Genomic DNA, 27626 nt, shown 5'->3' on the forward strand with positions numbered 1-27626 from the left:
TACAAACAACCCTCCAATTAGAGAGTTTCATATATAGAATCTTTTTATCCTTCTAATCTACAAATAGTCACAAATGAACAAAAGATTTACTTGATTTAACTATAGAAGCATATACTCAAAGGTCTGCAAATGGCCCTAGTCAAAAGTAAACAGTTCCATTGTAAAGCTTGTGAAAGCTTAGTGATTTCTAGTTTGACATCACGAATTCAGTATAATGGGCTCTGATCCAGAAAATACAGTGCTGTGAAACCAGGGTCAGTATTGTCTGGACACTAGGGAAATTCCAAGCATATGCCTCACTATGTCACCTCACTGCAACTTGCTTCAAAAAAATGATTACTAATTCCTATTAAGATGCAGAAGATGATGACAATCTCGCTTGCCGCGCTTTTTCTGCTTGTCTTGCTTTCTCTGCCTTGTCCACATAATCCTCATGGGATTGGTGTTTTGCATCTGTCAAAGTAAACATCAGAATTACATAAGAAAGTAGTCCAAGCTTTCTATCATCCTCTCAGACTCTTGTACCTTTACCGCTACGTCCGTTTCCTAAATACACATGCTTATTATGCTTCTCTTGCAAGCAAGAAACAAAGCTAGATTTATTTTTTTTTTGACTGGCCTCAGGCCCAATATTCTCCCATAGTTACTGATTTTCCACCGCCCGTAGGCGCTTAATTATCCACCCGTAGGCGATGCGGCCAAGGAACAAAGCTAGATTTTTATTGAGTGGTTGGACTGCTAAGCAGGTTCCGTAGCTTAACTGCATGTCATGGATAGACAAACTTAAATAGGCATACCTGGAACTGTCACCTCCACAATGGTTTATGCCCTTTTGGTACATTGCAATCCTTGACAAGGTGACCAGCCCAAATGCATCTAACATTTCGTCCCATGCTTCAGTGCAAGCCTTGGCTGTTGCATTGGTGACAAGCTAAGAAAGTGCATGGTTGATGAGGTTAGAGTGTGCGTTGCACCTATCAATCCAGGATCTTCCCCTTAAATCATCAGAGTCTGACTTGCAAGGCTTTGAAGATGCTCCTTTCTCTGCTAATTCTGTACCTGGTTCTAGCATCCCGAGAAATCTCAGAGACATCTACCTGCATCCTCTACGTGAGAAAACTCCGAGGCCATGCATCACATCTCCAAACTGTTGCTACAACCTGTCGCAAATTTTGGAACCTGAACCTGTATCTGGAAACTGTGCAAGTACCTGTCTGCCATGGAATGACATTACCCACATCAATCTCTGGTAAACCTGTACTCTCAAGAAACTGTTCAAGACCCTACGGGATGAGCTGCCTTTGTGGCATGAAGTAGGGTGGGTGGGACATGCGCAGCGAGGGTACCTGCATGTACCCCCGCCAAAGCATCCCCACAAGACTCCGCCTCTTCAATCCCCGTGTAGGACAACAGCCGCCTCTGAGTGCACCCTCCAAATACGCTGCAGGGTTGAGAAGCCCTGCCAAATCAGGTCCAAACCTCCAGTAAAAAACACAGCCTCAGCAGCCGCCCTTTTGCATGCGAACAATAGCACCAAAAACGCAGATCTTCTCCTTCTCCATCCTCCAGCAGAAAACGCCAGGATCAGCTCCAGAAAACCGCCAGGATCAGCTTTGATACCATGTCAAAGTGCGCAGCGGAAAGCAAGGAACGAGACAACGGCACAGAGAGAAGAGAGAAAAAACAATCTGCATAAAAATGAAGATGAAGTGTACATGTATGTCCCTACCGTGGGGTGGTCCCCGTAAGTGAGGACGTGATGACATACTCTTGTGAGGGAGGACTCGGCCCGTGAGGGCTCTCGTGAGGGAATGAGGGGAGAGAATCACCGGACCATATATAGCAGCCTACATACATGGCCAACACCCTCATGACAAACCGACTAGCATAAAATGGGAAAATAAGGGAGATCAAATGGGTGGCCAACCCACAACCAAGAACCGTAGCATGAGGGAAAAATAGGTGCTGCCTGGGAACAAACTGGGCGTCCCTGACACGACAAAATGGGCATACACCTAGGAGATGAATAATGCTAACATCTGCCTACTACAGGCATGATTGAGAGATTTCTTTTGGCCAAGCATGCGTAAAGACATTGAGGCATATGTACGTGCATGTATTACTTGCCAAAAGGCAAAATTTGATAGGCAAAAGCCTCCAGGTTTGCTTCGGCCATTGCCTATTCCCTCGCAGCCATGGGAAAGCATTACTATGGACTTCATTATAGATTTGCATAGATCCCAACATGGAAATGATGCTATTTGGACCATTGTGGACAGGTTTAGCAAGCAAGCTCATTTCTTGCCTGTCAAGAAAACCATTAAAGTTGATCATATGGTGAAGCTTTTTCTTGCTCACATATTCAAGCATCATGGTATGCCAAAGTCCATCATCGGGGATAGAGATCCAAGGACTACGAGCCTCTTTTGGAGGGCTTTACCCATGTGTGACCAGTGCTGCATCACATGGATGGGAACCAGTTTCGTGCCACCCGTGTGTGACTTGCTTCATGCTGTGTGTGTTTCGGGTGAAATTCGATGCCCGAACAATAGGCTAAAGCAAACCCGGAACAAAACTTTCTTTTCTTTTCATCCTCCAAGAGTTGCATGAAAGGAGTAAAACCTCGAGCAAAATTTTTCAAAATTTGCTCACATACTGCTACACACTCTCATTATCCTTTTTGTCAAGTCTATCCCACTTTAGGGTGAGTGATGCTCTGCATTTGGAGGCAAGAATTGGGCATAAAATCTGTCCTTGAACTCTTTCCAAGTGCATATGGGGTCTTTGGTGGTCTTTTCAGCGATCCACCAATGGGCGGCTGTCCCCTTCAAAAACATGCTTGCCTGACGGATTTTGGACTTCTCACTGAAGTCCTCTCTTCACTAAATGCAATATCAAACTGAGCCACAAAAGCAAGCACCTTAGAGGCATCAAATTTCCCATGATAGGCATCAAACTTCACTAACATGTCCCCTGCCTTGAACTCCTTGAGCTTTTTGGCTTGAGGCTCAAGTTCTTGCCGCTTTCTCTTGTCCTTGTCCAATGGGGAAGCTCTCTCTGCATGAGCTTCATGGACAATCTTAGGTGTTCCACTAAGCAAAGTGACATGGGTCTTTGTTTCTTGTGGCCCCACTGCATGTGACCTCGATGAAAGATGCCTTGTCTCGCCACGAGACAACTCAATAGGCAATGTCTTTTGGCTTGCATGCCGACCACTGTCCCCATGATGTGCATACTTGGAATCCATATGGCCTTCAGCATGCATGAATCTATTTCCTCTTGTGCCATGAGGAGCGGATGCATGGCGAGAAGTGACCGATACTTCTACGCAAATATGATCTCAACCTTTGAGAGGCTGGGTCTCCATGCTTCAAACGGGGTGGATTCTTGAACATAAGGTATCCATCCTCTCCCTCTTTTAGGTCACCCTTTCGGATAAGATAAGAGAGTGCCAACTCCCTTGGCTTCTTGCCCACTTCTCGAGCCATGGACTCAAAAGTCATGTCCACCATAGCATCAGCTTTCTTGGCTTCTATGACACTTTGTACATAGGGGTCTTCATGCAAGAATTTCAGCTCTTGCTCTTTTGCCTGCAAGAGCCTCTTCATGTGCTCCAACTCAGCTCTCAATGCATTGGGCTCTTCCTCCTCCATGGACTCTTTACCACGTGATGGTTGTCCCATCAATGCACTGTCAAAGACTCTCTCAAGAGGTTTATGCCTTCCATGCAATGCATCGGAATCCCGTGAAGCAATTGATTGGCCCCTCGAATTCGGAACTTCCAATGGATTGCCCTGGCTGTCCATTGAGTCAAGTGTTCGTACTTGCTTCCGATCTCAAAACTCCGTGTCTCCTCTTGGAAAGAGAGACGACCGGGCTCTGATACCAATGTGCCCGCTCCCTACAGGAGACCTACAGATCGGAAGACAATACACATATTTAGAACACTTAACTACAGTTAACAATGGAAAACAACATTAGCAACATTAAAACTGAAAAATACCAAAATACACATGACACCAGCACTCGGGCCAGAAAGGGTCCTCCCCCCCCCCCCCCCCTCAATACATTTATATTATTTATTTGTACAAGTGTCACAGGCCAAAAAGGCCAGATTTCTCCACGGAGGGAGTGAATACAACTCAAACAAATTGGTTCAAGTCGATGAAGATGTGTTGGTCGGAGAAGTCTCAAATCACAAGCTCATTCCCACCTTCATTGGGTGCACACCTGCCTTTCACTGGTCTTCCGGGACCGTGCAACAACAGGCACGCCCGTACTAACACAGGCCAAGGGGTACACCGCGGAGGGAACATGGCCTGGTTCTCCCCAATAAGCTTTGCTCCCAAATTCCTTGGTGTGTCTAGCCTTCACTAGCTCTCAGAGGCCCTGAGGGCGCGGTTAGCACCACCACTCAAGGAAAAATACTAACTACACCAGGAAGAACTTCTTGAGCATGGTCAGCAAATACATGCTTTGTTCTTGCTTTGCACAAAACTTAAAGATTTCTCTGAATTTAAATTAACAAATTTCAGATTTACACAAATAAGAAAACATGAGGATACCTGGTACAACAAGTATAATCTGGTACAACAAGTACAATCCAGATTCAGCCGGTACAATCCAAATATAACACACGTGTGAAATTCAACAGCAGGTACCATCCGATTTCAGCAAGTACAGTTAAGATTCAACACACGTGTGCGTTTTCAGCAACAGGTATAGTCCAGTAGGACAGCGAGTACAATCAGGTACAATCCAACAGGACAGCAAGTATAAGCTGATTTTCAGCAGGTACAATCCACGTGGGCAGCAAGTACAACCTGATTTTCAGCACACATGTGGGTTTTCAGCAGCAGGTACAATCCATGGAAAGCAGGCGATGAGAAAAATGCAACAAAACTAGCCCTAGAAGTGGTAGGCGATGGAGAACAAGGGAGAGAATAGCAGGCGATGAGAGGAAATGAGCAACCAGCTTCCCACGTGTGATTTTTTTCTATACTAACTCGTGCAAGAGTTTATCCAAATGTTTTTAATAAGGGTACACCATATTAAAATGGTATTTAAAATGCTCATGGGCACCCTAATATAATAATGTCCAGCCCCTAGTTTAAATGTGTGTGAACACATGGGCTTATAAATATTAAAGTTGGCCATAACTTATAAATTTTACATTTTAAAAAGAGAAAAATGGTAATACTTACCACCTGTTCACATGCACACCAACGAGTCAGCAAACAGCATTCCATGGTACACTAGGGGCATCCCTGTCCAGTGTACTGGCACGGCATAACAAGCAAACATACGCAAACAAGTCATGCAAAAACAAATTTATGCATGCAGGCATAAATGCATGTGCACATGTAATGGACAAAATCTCCCTTTCATGAAACTTGTACAAGAAGTTCCTGTCGGGCACAAAACTGACACGACAGAAATATAAAAATATGTCCTAGTCTTCCTATGGAGTGACAGTCCCATAAGTAAGACACCATCCTGACCATACACGGGTGGCACCAACAGGCTCCCGTCCATACAGCACGAACCAAGTCACACACACAGGTGGCACGAAACTGGTTCCTATCCATGTGACGCAACACTGGTCACACCCACACGGGTGGCACTAATCTGGCTCCCGTCCATGTGACACCAAAAGACTGGCCCTTTCACATGGGACATTGGCCTAGCCCCATGTGAACATGGCACAAATCTGGCCACTCTATGAAGTGACAGTCCCATAGAAGTGGCTCCATAAATGGACATGGACCAAATGGTGACAGTCCCCTCCCTCTTTGTGTGTTTATATGTGTGCATGAACAGCTCTAAAAGGGTTATTGTTCTAGTAGTGTGTTAACAAACTCTTATAAGTGAATAGGATAAGTGTGCTATGTGTCATTAACTTACTAGAGTGTAATATTTGTATGGGTCAAAAGGTAAGGCTGCAAGCCTACAAAAGCAATGTACTTGTATCAATCTCTCTCTCTCTCTCCCCCCCCGAGCCCCCCCACACTCACACCATGGATCTCTTTGATCCCCCATAGCTTCGGCTTGTACATGTGCAAACCGTAACCCTAAACCTAAAAATGGTATCAGAGCCATTTTTCAGGTTTCAGCCTATCGCCCATCAGTGACGCCACCCTCTCTCTCTCTCTCTCTCTCTCTCTCTCTCTCTCTCTCTCTCTCTCTCTAAATCGGCCTCAATCTTCAAACAAAACCAAAGGGCGGTGCAAAAACAAACTTGCACACAAAACACTTCAACACCAAGAAAAGGATAACAAACAGCGCAGCTAGAGTGCTCCTGCAACAAACAGTACACGCACACTGATTGGCCCCAAAACCCAGTGGCGCCCCTTGCAGTATTTCTTTAATTGATTACAAGAGCTTTGATTACAATAAGGCTGGAAACTCAACCGTCACAGTAGAACTCCTGAAGCCTGCAAAGACCCTGCATCATGGCTTCATATCCACTCGGCATCCACAAACAAGTCCAGCCATTGTTCACATCAAAAGACCGACACATTTCTCCCATGATCAGGGTTGCCACAACCATCCATAGCCTCTCAACCTATGAACAGCATCACACCCTGACACATCTAGTGCTTCTACATCACACAACAGACTCCCAAACTGTCTCCCAAAAGAGAACTCGCATCACAGCATAGCATACCATACAATCGACACACCTGTACCAACCCTCTCTACCTGCCAAGGGTACTATCCATCTCTGTCATGGATTCCCTGTCCCCCCTATCCAATCAGTAGCAAGGCTGTACCAAACATGTGTTCATTCATGTACCTTCTGCATGCATGTGACCTATCTCCTGGAGAACCATAAACATGTTTCCTCCAGAAACCTACGACCTATTTCCACGTGAAACCCTTAGGCATGTTTCCCTTTGAAACCTTTGTCCTGTTTCCATACAGAACCATTCACAACACCTTTCAACAACAGTGCCAACAACGGCATACATCTAGTTACCTGTTCCCTCATGAAACATCTGGAAACATAGAGATGCCCATAACTGTAGGTCCCTCTGTTCCTTTCCAACAGGAAGAAAACAATCTGCTCCATGAGCATGCAGCCATGCGAGCTTACATCACTCCCATGCCAAGAAACACATCCAAGTGACCTGTACTTGCAGCCGGAAACCCAAGCACATAGCTGAATTTGCAGCCAACCAAAAACAGCCCATAAACAGTCCTCAAATGGTCTCAAAACAGTCCCGGAATTGCTCATGTTCGTAGAGACATGCACTGCCACAAAACAGTCCATAAACCCTTTCCAAAACAGTCCCGAACCAAAGCAAAGAGAAGCTGAAAGTTCCATCAGTTGAACGCCATCGACATGATGTCTATGTTCATGAGAAACCAGCCCCTGTCCGCCTTTTGTCCAGAGAAACCAGCCCCCTGTCCACCTGTGTGCCCAGAGAAACCAGCCCCCTATCTTCTACAAAACACGCCCCCTCCAAAAAGTACCAGTGCTGCTGGGCATTTCATAGCAAGCAAGAGAGGGAAAGAGAAAGTGCATCCTCCTGGTTACCTCAGCCCAACCAGGAAGAACACACACACACTTCTCTGCTGCAGCCCGACTCCTGCTGTTCAGCCAATAGAAAAGTGCATCCAGCCCTCTGCTTTCTGCAGTCCAGCCAGCCAGCATGTAAGTGCTGTCCCGCGTGTGAGTGCTGTCCAGCCATCAAGAGGCGCTCTGTTTTCTGCAGTCCAGCGCTCTGCTTTTTCACCAATCAAAAGGTGCCTAGCTGCCATGCCATCTGCTCGCCCTTCTCCAAGTGAGAGAGCGAGAAAAAGCCCAAACGCCTGTGCAATCCCCCTGTTGTTCCACCAAAAGAGAGGCATCTAAAGCATGTTGGGTTTTACGCTGTGTATGCACCCAGAGGAGTGCTAGTGATCATCAGTAGATTACTGGGGCACTTTTTACTTCAGTTAGTGGAGGTTTTTTCCCCAGTTTAGCTCAGTTTCACTTATATGCAGTTTATAGGTGTTTTGGTCCACCCGGCACATTTTATGGCCGGACATGTGAACACATATCTTTAGGGTCACTATTATGTGGCTATTGTACTTCACTTTTCATCAAGCATTATACTGAAGTCGTGTTCTCCCTCTCTGTTGTTTTCCACGCTTGTTTGCAGCATCTCCAAACCCTAACCCTAACACCTTCATTGCCTTCATTTGGTATCAGAGCTCTGAAGGCTTGCCCTTGCCCTGCCCGTACTTGGTATCACTACCTTTCATACTGCCCTGCTCCGTATATGTTATCGCTTGTTTCCATCAACTGAAGGTACAGTCGCACAGCTCCGTACAGTGTACCTTCACCAGTCCGTACACACCTGCGCAGGACAGTACTGCTCCATACATCTGTGCTTCCGTACAAGTCAGTGCCGCCTTCAGTACCCGTACTGTACCTGCATACAGTCGACAGCAGCTGACGTGTACCTGCTCGCCCAGCACCGCCCAGCACTGCCTGCTCCGTACACAGACAGCGCTTCTGTTCACACCTGCGCAGACAAGCCGTACAGCTGTCAGTACAGGCGACCTGCAGTATTTGGTGTTCTGTACCTGTTCAGTACCAGTTTTCAGTACTGTACCTGCTTCGATTGTACCTGCTGTGCCCAATACGACTTCCAGACCTGCAGAGTACCTGTTCGCACTGTTCGGATACAACTGAGCACATGGGTGTTTCTTCCAATATAATTGCACTCATGTGTGTACATGACTTTGATTTTATCTTTGGATGACTTGTCTTGTTTGCCTGGACAATGCTTGAGATTTCTGCCTGTGTTGTCCATGGAGCCGGGGACGCTTGGGCACCCTGTGGACGTGTATGTGCATACCTGTTTGGGACTAACAGGTGGTCTACATGTGTTTTGCAGGTGGTATACTCAATTTACAGCTTTATGAGTTCACATGTTAATAATTATGGGTGTAGGTTCACACTCACTTATAAGTGACCGGACAACTTATAAGTGAGTACACATTGAGAAGGACTCATTTGATACACGTGGCGGCCAAAGACCGGGCACTGGACATTATTTGGACTCCCTTCATGTAGGCGCCCCTTTCTGGACCAGAAAAGCACACGTGTGGGCTATTTTCAGCAGGGGAGCCTCCAATATTAACAAAAACTCCATATTGAAGAGGGCCCATGCTTTTCAAGAGTGCATGAGGGCTGGTCGACTAGTTTTCAGCCTGTTGGCAAGTTTCTACAGCCATCCATCGCGACTAAAGTTCACCGAATGCATGGGAGAAGCTGGCCGACTCCTTCTGCATGTTCTCCACTGCTGGCCGGTGGGATTTACAGCTAGAATAGAGGCTGGACAGAGGTTAAAAACAGGGAGGAAGAGCTGGTTGTGGGCTTCTAGACAGTTTTCCTTCCGACCGGAGGTTTGCAGGCTTATGCACAACTGCTGGTCGCTTTCTTCTGTGGCTATTGAGGGCTGGTCGACTTGCTCTATGAGCCAGACAAGAGGAAGATGATGATGTTGAGTTGTCCCGGGCTGATGTGGGAGTGCTATGGGCTGTCCATAGTTGTCTTGCATGTGCTTGATGCCGGGAATGCTCACTTGTGCTGAAATTGTCAAGCAAATTCAGTTGTTGTGCTGAAATTGTCAGCAAATTCAGTTGTTGTGATGTTTTTCTTGTTTTCATATTGTATTGGAAGAAACAGGTGCAGCCAGTGGTGAACCCTGGGCACCCGCATAAGTTGTATTGGAAGCAGACTCCTTTTTGGTAATCTTACCATAAGAGGGGGGGGGGGGGGGTTCAGCCCATCTTCTGGCCCCTAGTGTGGTGTACTATGCAGAAATGTCATCTTGTTTTATCTGCCATGTTCAGATTTCATGATTGATTAGATTTTCCGTGTTCAGTTGCCCCTTCCGTTTTACAGTGCCAACAACGGCATACATCTAGTTACCTGTTCCCTCATGAAACATCTAGAAACATAGAGATGCCCAAAGAAAACAAGCTGCTCCATGAGCATGCAGCCATGCAAGCTTACATCACTCCCATGCCAAGAAACACATCCAAGTGACCTCTACTTGCAGCCGGAAACCCAAGCACATAGCTGAATTTGCAGCCAACCAAAAACAGCCCATAAACAGTCCTCGAATGGTCTCAGAACAGTCCCGGAATTGCTCATGTTCGTAGAGACATGCACTGCCACGAAACAGTCCATAAACCCTTTCCAAAACAGTCCCGAACCAAAGCAAAGAGAAGCTGAAAGTTTCATCAGTTGAACGCCATCGACATGATGTCTATGTTCATGAGAAACCAGCCCCTGTCCGCCTGTATGTCCAGAAAAACCAGCCCCCTGGCCACCTGTATGTCCAGAGAAACCAGCCCCCTATCTTCTGCAAAACACGCCCCCTCCAAAAAGCACCAGTGCTGCTGGGCATTTCATAGGAAGCAAGAGAGGGAAAGAGAAAGTGCATCCTCCTGGCTACCTCAGCCCGACCAGGAAGAACACACACACACTTCTCTGCTGCAGCCCGACTCCTGCTGTTCAGCCAATAGAGAAGTGCATCCAGCCCTCTGCTTTCTGCAGTCCAGGCTGTCCAGCCAGCCAGCGTGTAAGTGTTGTCCCGCGTGTGAGTGCTGTCCAGCCATCAAGAGGCGCTCTGTTTTCTGCAGTCCACCGCTCTGCTTTTTCACCAATCAAAAGGCGCCTAGCTGGCATGCCATCTGCTCGCCCTTCTCCAAGTGAGAGAGTGAGAAAAAGCCCAAACGCCTGTGCAATCCCCCTGTTTTTCCACCAAAAGAGAGGCGCCTAAAGCAGCCCACCAATCCCTTCTTAGAAAAAGCACATACGTGGCCCCAATAATAGCATATGGGGTTTTTAGAGGTTTTTAAAATCTTTCGTCCCCTCCCCCCACATGGGGTTGTGAAAAAGAGACCTTTTTTTAAAGAAGCCTTGAGTCCTTTTTGACTTCCAAACCGATGCCATTCACACTGTCCACCATGTCCCCGTGCACACCTGCATACTGTCCAGAGAAAAACACAGGGTCGTGACACACACTCTCTCTCTCTCTCTCTCTCTCTCTCTCTCTCTCTCTCTCTCTCTCTCTCTCTCTGCTTTGACCTAAATCTCTATGCGCGCTGCTGGCCCCACTTTCAATGTGTCGTCGCCACCTGTCTCAACCTCTCCCCCGCCGCCCAGCCAGCGGCACTAGTGGCCGGGTCTTTATCCCATTTATGCACCATATTTAACTGATGTATTTTACTCAGTCATGGGTACTTTTTTCCAAATTTTTTAGGCTTCACCAATCGTGGGTTTCTTCTACTGGCCAACTCGGCTATTTGTGCTGTATATAAGAACATGCTTTTTGCCATTTAATTCATTCATCATTTTGCTCAAGTGTTGGATCATTGTTGGCTGCTCCAAGTCTCTCCTTTGCTTCTACTTGCCGTGAAACCGGCCTGACGGGCGGTGAAACAAACACTCGCACATAAAACACTTCAACGCCATTTAGGACCTAGAAAAGGAAAACCAACAAGGGGAGCTAAAGTGCTCCTACAAACAATACACGGACACCGATTGGCCCCAAAACGCAGTGGCGCCCCTTGCGGTATTTCTTTAATTGAAATTAAGAGCTTTGATTACAATAAGGCTAGAAACTCAGCACCGTCACAATAGAACTCCTGAAGCTTGCAAAGAACCTGCATCATGGCTTCTTGTCCACTCGGCATCCACAAACAAGTCCAGCCATTGTTCACATCGAAAGACTCTCTCACATTGAGTCTGCATACAGAAGCTTTCTCCCATGATCAGGGCTGCCACAACCATCCATAGCCTCTCACACTATGAACAGCATCACACCCTAACACATCCAGTGCTTCTGCATCACAACACAGACTCCCAAACTGACTCTCAGAAGAGAACTCGTATCACAGCATAGCATACCATACAGTCGACACACCTGTACCAACCCTCTCTACCTTCCAAGGGTACTATCCATCTCTGTCATGGATTCCTTGTCCAATCAGTAGCAAGGCTGTACCAAACATGTGTCCATTCATGTACCTTCTGCCTGCATGTGACCTATCTCCTGGAGAAACCCAAAAACATGTTTCCTCCAGAAACCTACGACCTGTTTCCACATGAAACCCTTAGGCCTGTTTCCCTTTGAAACTTTTGTCCTGTTTCCATACAGAACCATTCATGGCACCATTCAACAGCAGTGCCAACAACGGCATACATCAAATTACCTGTTCCCTCATGAAACATCTGGCAACATAGAGATGCCCATATCTGTAGGTCCCTCTGTTCCTTTCTAGCAGGAAGAAAACAATCTGCTCCATGAGCACACAGCCATGCGAGCTTGCATCACTCCCATGCCAAGAAACATAACCAAGTGACCTGTACTTGCAATCAAAAACCCAAGTACATAGCTGAATTTGTAGCCAAACAAAAACAGCCCATAAACAGTCTCAAAATAGTCCCCAACGGGCCTGTATACTCAGCCACACAGCAGCCAACCAATCCTGCATCGGCCAAAGAAAGAGAGAGAGAAGTAGGCCTGTGTCTCTGCCCTGTAGTGCAGCACAGCAGCCGACTTTAATCTCCTAAAAGGATGTGTAAACAAGTACTAGGTTGCGCTTCTGCACTCTGCAGCACAACCCAACTGTAAACTTCCCGACCAGCCTTCCAAAGGCGTGTGGAGAAAAGCGCTTACCGTCTTGTCCAGCAGCCGCCTATAGTTTCCCTTGTGCGTGGAGAAAAGCATGCACTGTTCTGTCCAGCGCTGCCTGCTGCAGACCTGTTTCCACGAGCCAAAAAGCACACGCATGGCAACCAGCTGTACCTGTCCGTACACTTGTACCTGCAGTCGTACAGCTGCCACGTGGATTGTACCTGTTGGAATTAGGGTTGCAGGAATGCACACACAACTTCAAGAAGATGAGGAAGCTTGAGCACAACACAGTAGTGTATTATGAGTGCCAAAAATGAAAGATCACAAGCCCTAGAAGATTATGGGCGTATATACAATGCACGGGGGAAAAAACCTCCTAGTGAGGGAAAAAGTGCCCCGGCGGTCCTAAGTGTGTTCACACACATCACTACTATAATATGGTAACAAATCCCCCCTGGAGTGATGCGGTGAACAAGAGCTAGCACTCATGTATAGGGAAGTGTCTAGCTATGTGGATGAATCCACAAAAGGGAGTAAGCCCAAAGCTTTGCGAAAAGCTTCGAACTTCTCACGAGGCAGAGCCTTTGTGAAAAGGTCTGCAAGGTTATCCTGTGTTGGCACATAAGCCAAACTGATCTCTCCTGCAGAGAGTCTCTCCCTGACATAATGGTAGTGCACCTCAATGTGCTTCGTACGAGCATGGAACACTGGGTTCCGCGCAACTGCCAATGCGCTCTGACTGTCAGTGAAGATGGTGGTGGCAGATGGCTGCCCAACACCCAAATCAGCCATAAGGCGTCTGAGCCACACACACTCAACCGTAGCTGTGAAAGCTGCCCTGTACTCAGCTTCACAACTAGAAGTGGCCACAGTAGGCTGCTTCTTGCTCAACCATGATATGCATGAGCTTCCAAGCATGAAGCAAAAACCACTCGTGGACACGCGTGTGTCATAACAACCAGCCCAGTCAGAATCTGAAAAAGCATGTAAATCTGGCGGCAATGATCCCCCCTTGGGATAAAACAACCCAAGATGCCGAGTACCACTCAAATAGCGAAAGATACGCTTCACTGCCTGCCAATGCTTAATGCCTGGGCTATGCATAAATCTGCTCACCTGTGAGACTGCAAACTGAATGTCTGGCCTCGTAATGCATACATAAATGAGGCAACCAACAGCTGTCTGATAGAGTGTGACATCAAAGTGATCTCCAGCATCATGAAGACTCAACTTCAAACCTGTCTCCATTGGAGTAGCAATAGGCTTGCAGTCTTCAAGGCCAAATCTCCGCAACAATGTTTCAATATACTTTGTCTGACACAAAGCAATACCTCCATCACACTGCTTAAATTGTATCCCCAAATAATGATGCAAATGCCCCAAATCTGACATCTCAAAAGAGGCATTCAAATCAGCCTTAAAATCAGCAATATGACTCTCATTTGGTCCTGTGAGCAGCATGTCATCGACATAGAGAGCAATGATTAGATGTACACCATCCACACGTTTAACATACAAAGTGCTTTCTGTTGGACTATTCTGAAACCCATGTGCAGTCAAATAAGCATGTATTTTTTCATACCAAGCTCGTGGAGCTTGCTTTAAACCATATAAAGCCTTTTTTAACCTGCACACTTTGTTTTCCTGCCCTCTTTGAACAAAACCACGAGGCTGCGATACATACACCTCCTCATGCAAATCTCCATTTAAGAACGCAGTCTTTATGTCCAGCTGATGTACATTCCAACCATTATGAGCTGCTAATGCACAGATGCTACGAACAGTGGTCATACGACATGTGGGAGCAAAAGTCTCATCAAAATCAATGCCCTTCTCTTGAGCATAACCTTTTGCAACAAGCCTAGCCTTATGGCGATCCACTGTGCCATCAGGCTTACGCTTCAATTTGTATACCCACTTAGTGCCAATGGCCTTCTTGCCAGGGGGCAAGTCACATAAAGACCATGTACTATTCTTCATAATAGCATCGTATTCTGCTTGCATAGCAGCCATCCAATTTTCTGAACTTTGTGCCTCATCAAATGAAACAGGCTCACTGTCATCGCACATACTAGAAACAGCCAATGCATAACAATCTGACGCATAAGAGGCACCATGAGAGCCAGAACGAGTGCGACTAGTCAAAGGGGCATCCAACTTGCTGTCACGCAAAGTCTGCACCAGCCATCTAGGCATATTCCTAGAGCCCTCAATCTCTTGTCTCTCATCGTCAAGTGCATCATGCACATCTGCATCAGATATAGGCTGATCTGTGCCATCATTTAAAACCTGCATAGGCTGAAAAACTGCCTCATGAGGTATTGCACTTGACTGTGCACCACTGAAAAGAGGCAACAATGTATCATAGACATCACGTGAGCTGATATCTGTCTCCTTAGTACATGAAACCAAGGGCTGAACTGCATCTTCCACAAATACAACATCACGGCTAACCAAAATGCGCTTTGTCTGTGGATGATACAAACGATAGCCTTTGCTCTCAGCACTATATCCAACAAAAATACATTTGACAGCTTTGTCATCCAATTTTCTGCGATGTTGCACAGGCACTAATGCATATGCCAGGCAACCAAAAACACGTAAATGGCCAACAGATGGCTTGCGGCCATGCCAAGCCTCATATGGAGTGACAACCTGTAATGCTTTGGTGGGACACCTGTTTAGTACATAAGTGGCACACATGACAGCCTCAAGCCAAAAACCATGTGGTAGACTTTGACTCTTAACCATACATCTTGCCATTTCCATGAGAGACCTGTTTTTTCTCTCAGCCACACCATTTTGCTGTGGTGTATACGGCACTGTACATTGGTGTTTTATCCCACGCTCAGCCAGAAATGCATTAAATTCTGAAGACATATACTCCCCCCCTCGATCTGAACGGAGGGTGCCCATCTTACTTTCTGACACATTTTCAGCCATAACCAAAAACTGTTTGAAGCACAAAAACACTTCGGACTTTGCCTTCAAAGGATATACCCATGCATGCCTGGTAAAATCATCAATGAAAGTCACGAAGTAAAGGTAGTTTCCAAATGATGGAGTTTGCATGGGACCACAAACATCACTGTGAACAAGCTGCAATCTGCGTTCAGCTCTCACTGATCCATCTTTGGGAAAGGAAGCACGCTGCATTTTACCCAATATGCAGCCCTCACAAACATGCTTGACAGGTGCCTCAAGCTTAGGCAAAGAAGACACCATTTCAGATTTCTGCAGGCGCAGCAAACTTGCAAAATTCAGATGACCAAAACGTGCATGCCACAGTTTTGCATTTGAAATAGCCTGCGTATCCATAATAGCACATGCTGAATCCTCTACACATTTGCCATCCATATTGAGCTTATACAGCCCTCGACATAGTGAACCAGATGCTACAATGATGTCACCACAAGAGAGATCATGAACAGTACATCTGTCATCCACAAATTTTACAACCAAACCTGTTTTGGCAAATGCGGAGACTGACAGCAGATTCTTTTTGATCCCTGGCACATACAATGCATCAAAAAGTGTAAAGGTGTTGCCATTTGCAACATTCAGCACAATCTGTCCAACTCCTTTAACGGGATAAGAGGAGTTATTGGCACAAGTGACAGTATTCCCTGTGGGAGCAGACTCAAGGAAAGTGAATAAACTGCGCTGCGAGGTGATATGCTTAGTGGCACCACTGTCAAAATACCATACATCTGAATCTACTGCAGACATACATGTGTCATGCAAAGATGGGTCATAACTGCACTGCGCATTGAATGCCCATTCTGTATCTAGCACAACATTAGCAGATTCATTGTTAGAAGGAGAGGCATCTGCAACAGCCATACCAGCCTCTTTCTTCTTAGCCTCTTTCGCAGCCAGCTTAGGACACGCTTTGATGACATGATCATTTCCCTTACAGTACTTGCAAAATGTCTTCTGTTTGTCACCCTTCTTCTCATCTTTGTCTTCCTTCTTTGGTTGCGCAGCATTTGCAGATTTCTGCTTACTAGAAGAAAAGCCAGCTTTACCTTTCCCGCTTCTCTGACTAGCAACAAAAGCTTGATCTGCGACACGCATAATATTCCTGTTTTGCCTTGACTGGTCTTCTTGCAGCAAAACAGAAACTAACTCCTCAAATGATAAGGCATTGGGATTGCCTTTCATCATCAAGCGAAGAGTGGAAGCAAAACCCTGATAAGAATCTGGTAGACCATTCAAAACAGTCTGCACAAGTGAACTGTCTGACAGGATTTCATCTGCAGAAATGAGCTGCTCTTTGAAATCCTTGATCTTTGTCAAAAAGCTATCCATAGAATCACCTTCGTTCATATGCTCACTCTCCAACTGTTTTCGGAGATAAGCAACACGAGCCTCATTTCTTGCCTGATACAATGTGGCAAGTACATCCCAAGCATCCTTAGAAGTCCTGCAGGAGCGAATATGTGGGATAATGGTACGTTTTACAGACAGCGCAATCAAGGCATGAGCCTGCGCATCTCTACCATCCCAACGAATCTGCTCTGCTGAAAGTGGTGGTTCTCGAACAGCTGCTACAGCACTTGTGCCTGCACCATCATCAACAGTACCTGTTTCTGATGTGTTTGCAGCATTCCCAGCCACAATAGGACGTGCATCAATACCCTGCACAATGTTCCATAACCCCTTTGCTACCAATACATGTCGCATCATATATGCCCATAATGGATAGTTGGTGCCATCCAACTTATCCTCAGCAGCCAACATGCGGAATACATCATTGTTGTCAGCCATGGCCAATGACTGTACTACTAGATGTAAATGCTGTCTGTAAGAGGTAAACCTGTATAAAATCAACCTGTGCTTTGTAGCACAGCCCAAAACAGACGAATGGGCACCTGTCCTGCAGATTTTAATCTTGACAGAAAATCTGCACAGTAGGACGATTTTGCCTGCGCAGTACTTGGAATGCAAAAACGGAGGGCGAAATGACCTCAGATCAAAAATCTGAAATGACCAAGCCCTATGGGCTATCCCACGGCATATACTAACCTGCAGTCGCTCGTGAAACCTCGTCGCAATCGGAGGAGATGAAGCGGCAGGTGCCGGTGATGCTGCCCGGGAGGAGGAAGCCTGCTCTGATACCAATTGTTGGAATTAGGGTTGCAGGAATGCACACACAACTTCAAGAAGATGAGGAAGCTTGAGCACAACACAGTAGTGTATTATGAGTGCCAAAAATGAAAGATCACAAGCCCTAGAAGATTATGGGCGTATATACAATGCACGGGGGAAAAAACCTCCTAGTGAGGGAAAAAGTGCCCCGGCGGTCCTAAGTGTGTTCACACACATCACTACTATAATATGGTAACAGTACCTGCAGCTATCGATTGTACCTGCCTGCGCCGCCTGAATCTGCAACTGCCAGCCGTCTGCACTCCGGTCATCAGCGCCGCCTACATGCACAGCCGTCACCTGCTCTTTATGGCCTGCTGTCTTTAGGTCTATACGGCCAGTACTGTACGGCCTGTCTGATGGGGCTAATCTGTGCGCAGCCAATCACCAGCAGTAGCAACCAGTCGACCAAGCTCTCCTCTCCTCCACGCATGAAACTTGCACCACCTCTCCCAAAAAGCGAGAGAGAAAGAGGCGTGCCCCTCCCCCAAGAGTAGGGTAGCCTCTAAAAATTACCTAGGGGCCTCCCAAGGTTTTAAAACCTTATTAACTTTAATTTTTGGCCACCAAAGGTTATAAAACCTTTTTAATTAAAGTCTCTTTGCCCCCTTCACACTTGGGGTTGTCCACACATGGGCTTCCTTTTTAACTCCAATCTGATGCCATTCACACTGTCCACCATGTCCCTGTGCACACCTGCATACTGTCCAGAGAAAAACACAGGGTCGTGACATACCCCCCTCTAAAAAAATAGCAAGCATCCTCGATTGCACTCAATGGCACAGTAAGGCATCTTATGAGCAAAGACGCCCCATACGACAAAAGCAATGGCCCTCCAATGCATCTGGGTGATAAAACAATCATCCTGCACAATAGGCCACACTGTCACGTCAACCACTCTTGCTTGTTCCTTCAGAACCTACAGCAAAAGTCTAAAACCAAATGGAAACACGTTAACTATGTTAGCCAAAAACCAAACCATGTATCATTCTACATATGGCACACATATGCATGACACACACATGCATTCGGAAACAATATGCTCCTCAAGTTGCTCTACCTACTCTAAAGTAACAGTCTAAGGGCTGCTCGCAAGCCTTACGCCCATGGGCATCCCGAAGGACCCACGACTGATAGTACAACATAAGCATATGAAAGCACTCAATGCATCCAAACACTACATCCACTAAGTACTTCCCACATATGTCTCATGGGCATCCCGCAAGAGTCTCACCCAGTGGTGCATCCATGAACATAATAAAGCACTTGATGTATCATACCAACATACATGCATCTCACGACACAATCCAGAGTATTACCCAATGTATTCTCAATGGTACCAGGATCCAATGGCACCAAAATACAATAATACCTCAGAAAGTGTATGCATACATGCACAAATAGAGTTCAATCCATAGATGAACCAAACCAACTCTAGGACCGCTCGCAAGACTTATGCCCTCCATAGAGTTATCCATAGTTGCAGTTATAGTTCAAGGTGCGCGCGACTGTGAACCATACTCAACCATCATCTCATGTGACTAGTACACAAGATCATAGAAGTCCCATAAGCCGATGTACTGTCAGCCTCAGTACCTTCGGGTGAATACAAAGATGTCACCAAGCGACTCCTAGATGACAACTGAGCCTGTCTGTAACAAGGAAGCGGAGGTGCTACCCCCCTCTTGAGGATCAGGCAATGCTCCAAACCTATGCTCTGCTAAACCTGAATGAGCCGTAACAAGAGTCGACTCCAACTCAAAGGCATCAAGATAAAGCTGCAAATCCTGAGGTGAATCTGCTAAGTCACCCTCCTCCATCCACTTCGCATCCATCAGTGAACCTCCTCCATCCACTTCGCATCCATCAATGAACAGCTCTTCTATCTACTCGGGAATAAGAACCTCGTCAAGTTCCTCCGATTCCGTCTGAGCCTCATCTGATACATCCTCAGGCACCCAAAACCTGCTTGCACTCCACCCAAGTGGTAAGCACAAGTCCTCGATGAAGCATAGTAGATCACCACTGCTAAACATAGAAAGAAACTGTCTTCCGAACCCATGAAGCCTCTATGAAGATACGACCAGTGACAAACTGTCGAATGTTTTGCACCATAACACTTCAACTGCTTCTTGTTCTCCTGGCTGACTACTTCTTGTCCTTAGTGTCTTTTCTCCTGAGCTTCATGTTAAGCTCTTGCTCTTCACCTCATATAGGCAAAGACACACAATCCTGCACTTCCTTTTCACTTTCCACATGTTGAAGCTTTTAATGTGACTCTCATGAGACAACCACGAGCTCGCCCCCTTAGGAAAGTTGGCGATTGTCCCGACCAAAGCAACCACGGACTCGCCTTCTTGAGAAAGTTGACGATGTGTCCCGGCAAACGGAACCTTGAAACCGGCCTGACAGACGGTGAAACAAACACTCACACATAAAACACTTCAACGCCATTTAGGACCTAGAAAAGGAAAACAAACAGGGGAAGCTAAAGTGCTCCTGCAAACAACATTCAACCGATTGGCCCCAAAACGCAGTGGCACCCCTTGCGGTATTTCTTTAATTGAAATTAAGAGCTTTGATTACAATAAGGCTGGAAACTCAACCGTCACAGTAGAACCCCAGAAGCCTGCAAAGAACTTGCATCATGGCTTCTTGTCCACTCGGCATCCACAAATAAGTCCAGCCATTGTTCACATCGAAAGACACTCACATTGAGTCTGCATACAAAAGCTTTCTCCCATGATCAGGGCTGCCACAACCATCCATAGCCTCTCACACTATGAACAGCATCACACCCTGACACATCCAGTGCTTCTGCATCACAACACAGACTCCCAAACTGACTCTCAGAAGAGAACTCGTATCACAGCACAGCATACCATACAGTCGACACACCTATACCAACCCTCTCTACCTTCCAAGGGTACTATCCATCTCTGTCATGGATTCCCTGTCCAATCAGTAGCAAGGCTGTACCAAACATGTGTCCATTCCTGTACCTTCTGCCTGCATGTGACCTATCTCCTGGAGAAACCCAAAAACATGTTTCCTCAAGAAACCTACGACCTGTTTCCACATGAAACCCTTAGGCCTGTTTCCCTTTGAAACTTTTGTCCTGTTTCCATACAGAACCATTCATGGCACCATTCAACAGCAGTGTCAACAACGGCATACATCAAGTTACCTGTTCCCTCATGAAACATCTGGCAACATAGAGATGCCCATATCTGTAGGTCCCTCTGTTCCTTTCTAGCAAGAAGAAAACAATCTGCTCCATGAGCACGCAGCCATGCGAGCTTGCATCACTCCCATGCCAAGAAACATAACCAAGTGACTCGTACTTGCAGCCAAAAACCCAAGTACATAGCTGAATTTGCAGCCAAACAAAAACAGCCCATAAATAGTCTCAAAACAGTCCCCAACGGGCCTGTATACTCAGCCACACAGCAGCCAACCAATCCTGCATCGGCCAAAGAAAGAGAGAGAGAAGTAGGCCTGTGTCTCTGCCCTGTAGTGCAGCACAGCAGCCGACTTTAATCTCCTAAAAGCATGTGTAAACAAGTACTAGGTTGCGCCTCTGCACTCTGCAGCACAGCCCAACAGTAAACTTCCCAACCAGCCTTCCAAAGGCGTGTGGAGAAAAGCGCTTACCGTCTTGTCCAGCAGCCGCCTACAATTTCCCTTGTGCGTGGAGAAAAGCATGCATTATTCTGTCCACCGCTGCCTGCACACCTGTTTCCACGAGCCAAAAAGCACACGCATGGCAACCAGCTGTACCTGTCCGTACACCTGTACCTGCAGTCGTACAGCTGCCACGTGGATTGTACCTACAGCTATCAATTGTACCTGCCTGCACCACCTGAATCTGCAACTGCCAGCCGTCTGCACTCTGGTCGTCAGCGCCGCCTGCATCCACAACCCTCACCTGCTCTGTACGGCCTGCAGTCTTTAGGTCTGTACGGCCAGTACTGTACGGCCTGTCTGATGGGGCAAATCTGTGCGCAGCCAATCACCAGCAGCAACCAGTCGACCAAGCTCTCCTCTCCTCCACGCATGAAACTTGCACCACCTCTCCCAAAAAGCCAGAGAGAGAAGGAGGCGTGCCCCTCCCCCAAAAGTAGGGTAGCCTCTAAAAATTACCTAGGGGCGGGCCTCCCAAGGTGTTAAAACCTTATTAACTTTAATTTTTGGCCACCAAAGGTTATAAAACCTTTTTAATTAAAGTCTCTTTGCCCCCTTCACACTTGGGGTTGTCCACACATGGGCTTCCTTTTTAACTCCAATCTGATGCCATTCACACTGTCCACCATGTCCCCGTGCACACTTGCATACTGTCCAGAGAAAAACACAGGATCGTGACATGCTGCCTTCAACCATTCTCTCAATCGCCTTCCCCTACCCGCCTACACTAGCCCACCTCCGCTCTCAACCAACTGTAACATAGTCTGTAGCTGACATAGCTGCTCATCTTCGTCGCCCATTACCTGCTCATCATTGTCTTCAACCCACCGAGCACTTACGTCATCAATACGATGTTGCCGTTGCAACTTCTACCTGTAAATCAACAATCATATATTTAGAGCTTTGTTAGAAATGATGTGAAAATCATTGGATTAGAAGTCCCACATTCACAATCATTTTGGGGCTTTTACAAATTGAAGCCTCCTACATCAAATTGAAGTTCCCACAGTGGCATGGAAACATCACCAAAAGAGGTCATTCTTCAACGACGTACAAGGGGAAGTTTGTTAACTTCCAAAATTTTCCTTTTCCCTCCTTTTTGTGTTTTGAGTCGAGGGTTCTCGGCCCAAGTACTCTCCTAAAATATGATAAATAATTCTAGTTTGTTGTTGTAAAGCCTTATTTCTATAAAAGGCTCCATTACCCCTACTTAGAGCCAAGGGGGTTGTCTTTGGGTAGACTCATGTAGGCACAATCATGAGTGGTCAAGCTCTTCTATTAGGCCTAACGAGAGGGTTTCTGGTGTTAACACACTACGTTCTTTTGCAATTTCAAGCCCAAATCACCATGGCTATTGAAGCTCTTCTTAAGCATCTCCACCTTCGCGGGTTGTTGGGATTTGGAGCCTCGTGTGTGTGTCCACCTCATAAGTGTGAACCCCTCTTTGTGTGTCCGTATGTACGTGTATGAACAGCCCCTAAAAAGGTTATTGTTCTAGTAGTGTGTGAGCACACTCTTATAAGTGGATAGGGTAAGCGTGCCATGTGGCATCAACTTATTAGAGTGATATTTGTACGAGTCAAAAGATAAAGGTTGCAAGCCTACAAAAGCATTGTACTGGTGAATCAATCACATCATTGAGTCGTGCAATACTCTCTCTCTCTCTCTCTCTCTCTCTCTCTCTCTCTCTCTCTCTCTCTCTCTCCATGGATCTCTTGGATCCCCCATAGCTTAGGCTTATATATGTGCAAACCCTAACCCTAAACCTAGGGCCAAGGGGGCAAGGGTTGAACAACTTTTTAGGCCAGTATAAACATGTTAAGTGACATTTATGGCATTATTTTTGGGCTTGCAAAAGGCTAATCAACATGAGTTAACTGGACAAGGAATTTCCCTACATATAGAACCCCTAACTCCCCATGCAAAACATCCTCTACAAGACTTTCTGAAGCAGCCAATAGAGAGAAGAAATTACTAACAGATTCAACCCCAGAACAGCAAATTGCAGCATTGGAGCAACAAGTACGATCAGCCTTATGTATTTGAGCTCAAATGCACATCAGATAGGAGTCCAGATCTGAGTTATCATCATAAATATTCATGATTATTCATGCAGTTATATAATAGGTTAGGTGAATCTTCCACTCTTGTGTGTGTTCAGTTTGTGCATCCTAATTAGTGTTAATCAACACACAATCCACATGCCAAGTGAATCTTCCACTCTCATGTGTGTATTCAGTTTGTGCATCTTAATTAGTGTTAATCAGCACACAATCCACATGCCTCCGCATCAGCATGTAGCATTGATGCCAAAACATAGATGGTCCTGCATGCAATATTAGGTTTGTCATCTAGGCCAAGGCTAGTTTACACATGCCTAGGCGGCTCAAAACTGCCCCAAACCTCTCTCTAAAATGGCAGATTATGTCCACATGCCACCAAATTAATTGGTGCCTGTGACATCCCCTTCTGTTGAATTTGGAGCACTCACAAACATAATTCACCTTTGCTTCACCTCCACTCAGATCATCCTGTAAGATCCCTCCAGCATTTAAGCCTAATTCACAGGCCAAACAAGGTTAGTACAAACAACATAGAAAGGCGCAGACAAGCTCACCACCCAACCATAGGTTGCATCCACAACCACCCTCGAGCCAGGGGCTAAGGTTCCACTCCCACCATACCACTAGTGCCTGCCCACAAGGGCCCTCGGTAAGACTACCTTTGATCCGCCATGTTCATGGCAGGAGTAGGCCTCTTCGTCCAACTCCAAACGACAATGAATCAATAATAATCCAAGACTCACTTATATTTTGCTTATTGCTACTATAAATAATAGTTCGATCATAACTAGCCAATAGCCTTGGATTTATTAAATCTGAACCTTAGCCACATGAATCCGCATGGATTACCTAATGCCAGGGCTCCCCTAACCTTGTTGGATTAGTCCCTAACCCTAAGGGTTAGTGCTAGATACATAACACATCCACTCCTACCTTGTGTCCTTTCATTATTTAATGGGTTTTGGCTGCACGGTGGCAAAGGACATAACATCCCATTCAATAGAAATCTCATTGTGATTTGATTAGTGTAGCTTGTTGCTCCTGATTCTAGAAATTCGACTATCCAAACTGAAAAATGGAGAAAACAACTCCTTTCTTGAGGACCAAGTATAAATGCTGCATCGTTTGATTACCAGGGGTAGACACTGCATCGTCTCTCTAGGCTTTCCTTCCAACCGTGAATCTTGCTCTGCTAATTCCACTAAAACCAATGACATGTGAAACACCTTGTTTTGCCACTAGAGTGAACTTGGAAAATGAAATTTTTGACTCTGGACTATTGGTTTGCAGCCGACTTTGGGTTCCGTTGGACCTCCAAGATTGGTTCTTGAACTTGCGCATTGACGCTGTAGAATTGGACAGAACCGTCACTCAGTTGACTTCAGTGTGCAGCATCCAAATTGTTCCATCCATGTCGTCAGTATCCCTATGACTTTGATCTTCCAAATTCAAATTCTTGAAACCCAAGGCATTTGTGGTCTAATTCCATGTGATTGTTTGCTTCCCTGGCGATGCAAAAGAGTTCTACAACCTTCTCTTGGCAATTGGGGGTCCACTCTAAGATGGGGTGGAGCCTCTATTGTAGCCTGTATCATCACTACTGTGCCTTTGTCAACATTGTTTGCATTTGCCAATGCTACTTTTTTGGCTTGGACCTTGCTTTGATGTTGTCCAGTTAGTTCTCACAACACCTCCAGAAACAATCAACCCACTTGAATTCTTACTTTTGAAACTCGTACATCCAAAAGATAGGGGTCTTGATCTTGTGCTCCCAATTCTCTTTTGGTCCTTGGAAAACACAGATCTTGCTACCTACTACCTGGACCTGGACCTGGACTCGCCTAGACTGTCCCTAGCACTTGTGGCTGAGAACCCAAGCTACATGCATGACTCTTAAGCTCCGAACTTTTTGCTGGGCCATTGAGATACCACTGCACCTTGTGGATGTGTCGGGCATTCCTAGTGTAGGCAAGGAGCAAAGGGTTGGGCAGCTTTTTAGCCCAATACAAACGTGTTAAGTGATGATAGTCACAGATGATTGTGGGAATGACATTGCCAATGTGACGGTATCATTAAGCAGCCAGTTTGACATGAAAGATTTGGAAGAGCTGAGATTCTTTCTTAGCATTGAAGTTATCACGATATCACATGGTATTTGGTTGGTGCAAAGGCAATATGCCTTGGATATATTGGCAAAGCATGGCACGACTGGATACAAGCCTATGGCGACACCATTGAAGCTAAACATAAAGCTAAGGGCTGATCTTAGTAATGACTCATGAGTTCGCTGATATTACTATATACACGAAGATAGTCGGCAGCTTGATTTACTTGACCATTACTAGACCAAATTTATATATGCAGTGGGACTAGTTAGTCAATTTATGCAGAGTCCCAAAAGGCTGCAGTTGGATACTGTTAGGTGGGTCATGAGATATGTAAAGAACATTGTCCATTATGGTTTATTCTCTAAGCATGGAAAGGATGTGATGGTAGATGGCTACATAGATGGAGATTGGACAGGTAGTGCTATGACACGAGATCTACTAGTAGGTATGCATTTAGCATGGGAAGTGTTGCAGTGAGTTGAAGCAACAAGAAGCAACCCACAATTGCTTTATCTAGCACAGAGGCAGAGTATAGAGGAGCAGCTATGGCTACATGTGAGGTGGTATGGCTGAAAAAGTTATTTGGTGATTTGGGACAGCATCGTGATAGAGATGTTATCATACATTGTGGTAACATGAGCAGTATTCAGTTGGCTAGTACTCTGGTTTATCATGCGAGCACCAAACACATAGAGGTCCACTATCATTTCATCAGGGAGAAAGTGTTGGATGGTCATATACATTTGACATATATAAAGACTAAAGAGCAGGTAGCAGACATCTTTCCCAAACCACTTGAGTACTTCAAAGACAGACTTGGAGTACATGTGATGGACATGGTGAGCTTGAGGAAGAGTTTTAAGAATGTAACCTCATCGGGAACCGATGGATAGCATTAGTGTGTGGCCACTAGACTAGCAATGTATGCGTAGATAATAATGGCCATGTCCAACTAAGTTTGTGGACAATAACATTAGATTTATTTTAGTATGAACTCATCATTATATTGATGTGCTATGTTTTGTGGAAGACAATGAAGGAAAGCTATGGACCTTCTCTAGATACATTCACAACAACATAGACGCCCAGTGACATATTTACAATACCTGTGTATGTGGTTACATAGACCATTTGGAGGTGTCAAACCTCTCTCTCTCTCTCTCTCTCTCTCTCACACACACACATACATACATACCAGTGTGAAAATAAGTTTTTTTCAAAATGGTGAAAACCCTTATTTCTAAAAATCGGAAGTAATTCTTATTAGTTTTAAAAAGATTGAAGGTATTTATTTCCGAAATTCAGAAATTTTGAGACCTTCAAGCGTAGAATTCGCGAGTTCGGAGTTGCATACACAACAAAGGCCTAATTTTTCTCGCAGACCGACACAAACATATTTTTAATTTGTATTTGTGCATTTTATTGACAAATTTTTTTGGTATATTTCATTGCAAATTTCGGCATCCAGGGGAAGCAGAGACGGACTGACCTCGGGTGAAGAGGAGCCAGGGGATGGCGCCGATGGCCGCAACGATGAGGATGCCTGCTACGACGTGCTTTTTGTCGCCGCTGTAGAGGAAGTGATCCAAGCGGGAGAAGGGCTTGCCGCCGCCGCCGCCGTTCTTGGCACCGCCGTTGCTGGCACTGCCATTGCTCATGGTGAGAAGAAAATATACTGCTCGTGCAACACAGGAACAAATCATATTGATAGCTTAGGCCCGTTTCAGACGCTTCCGGTGTCCGGCCGGCCTTAACCCCACGGACCATCTCCAAAATTTCACATAAAAACAATTTCAATTTCTTTTTGTAATTAAATCACCATTGGGGGGGGTCAATCACCCTTTAATTCGTTTAATTTGAGTGTCATAATCATTTTGTTATTGCCACGCTCTCTATTAACTGCCCCGCAGAGTTTCGTATATGCATACCTCTGTATAGTTGTAATTATAAGAAAGAATACTAATAAAACTAAAAAT

General features: G+C 45.7%; 2 protein-coding genes across 4 annotated transcripts; both read right to left on the reverse strand.

Annotated features, from left to right (window-relative positions):
• Positions 1–27352, reverse strand: LOC147612003 (uncharacterized). 3 transcript variants are annotated; one of them, XR_015263622.1, is made up of 3 exons: positions 27140–27352; positions 4566–4823; positions 1–453 (listed from the first exon to the last, which is right to left on the reverse strand). XR_015263622.1 is itself a non-coding variant. In XM_086783859.1 (3 exons), exons 1-3 carry the CDS (start codon positions 27306–27308, stop codon positions 350–352), a joined length of 360 nt encoding a protein of 119 aa, XP_086639985.1. In that variant the 5' UTR covers positions 27309–27343; the 3' UTR covers positions 1–349. The 3 variants fall into 3 exon arrangements, 2 of the variants coding, with proteins under 2 accessions (XP_086639985.1, XP_086639986.1); XM_086783859.1 differs by lacking the exon at positions 4566–4823 and adding an exon at positions 10908–10994 and having other exon boundaries at positions 27140–27343; XM_086783860.1 differs by lacking the exon at positions 4566–4823 and having other exon boundaries at positions 27140–27330.
• On the reverse strand, positions 12439–23351 carry LOC147612004 (uncharacterized). The gene is made up of 2 exons (XM_086783861.1): positions 17998–23351; positions 12439–12865 (listed from the first exon to the last, which is right to left on the reverse strand). The coding sequence occupies exons 1-2, from the start codon at positions 18065–18067 to the stop codon at positions 12600–12602; spliced, it is 336 nt and encodes a 111-aa protein (XP_086639987.1). The 5' UTR covers positions 18068–23351; the 3' UTR covers positions 12439–12599.
• Positions 27353–27626: the final 274 nt, after the last annotated feature.

Source organism: Cibotium barometz, chromosome 46, assembly GCF_041138505.1.
Source record: "Cibotium barometz isolate CiBa-2024 chromosome 46, ASM4113850v1, whole genome shotgun sequence".
Lineage (NCBI taxonomy): Eukaryota > Viridiplantae > Streptophyta > Polypodiopsida > Cyatheales > Cibotiaceae > Cibotium > Cibotium barometz.

Excerpts from the sequence above, each read along its gene's own strand:
- LOC147612004 (XM_086783861.1), bottom strand. The coding sequence starts at position 18,067 with ATGACCGGAGTGCAGACGGCTGGCAGTTGCAGATTCAGGCGGCGCAGG. Across the intron at positions 12,866-17,997 it reads GGTACAATCGATAGCTGCAG|GTACAATCCACGTGGCAGCT; the intron begins GTACTGTTACCA and ends TAATTCCAACAG.
- LOC147612003 (XM_086783859.1), bottom strand. The coding sequence starts at position 27,308 with ATGAGCAATGGCAGTGCCAGCAACGGCGGTGCCAAGAACGGCGGCGGC. Across the intron at positions 10,995-27,139 it reads CTGGCTCCTCTTCACCCGAG|TATGCAGGTGTGCACGGGGA; the intron begins GTCAGTCCGTCT and ends TTCTCTGGACAG. Across the intron at positions 454-10,907 it reads CAAGGCTTCTTTAAAAAAAG|ATGCAAAACACCAATCCCAT; the intron begins GTCTCTTTTTCA and ends TTACTTTGACAG.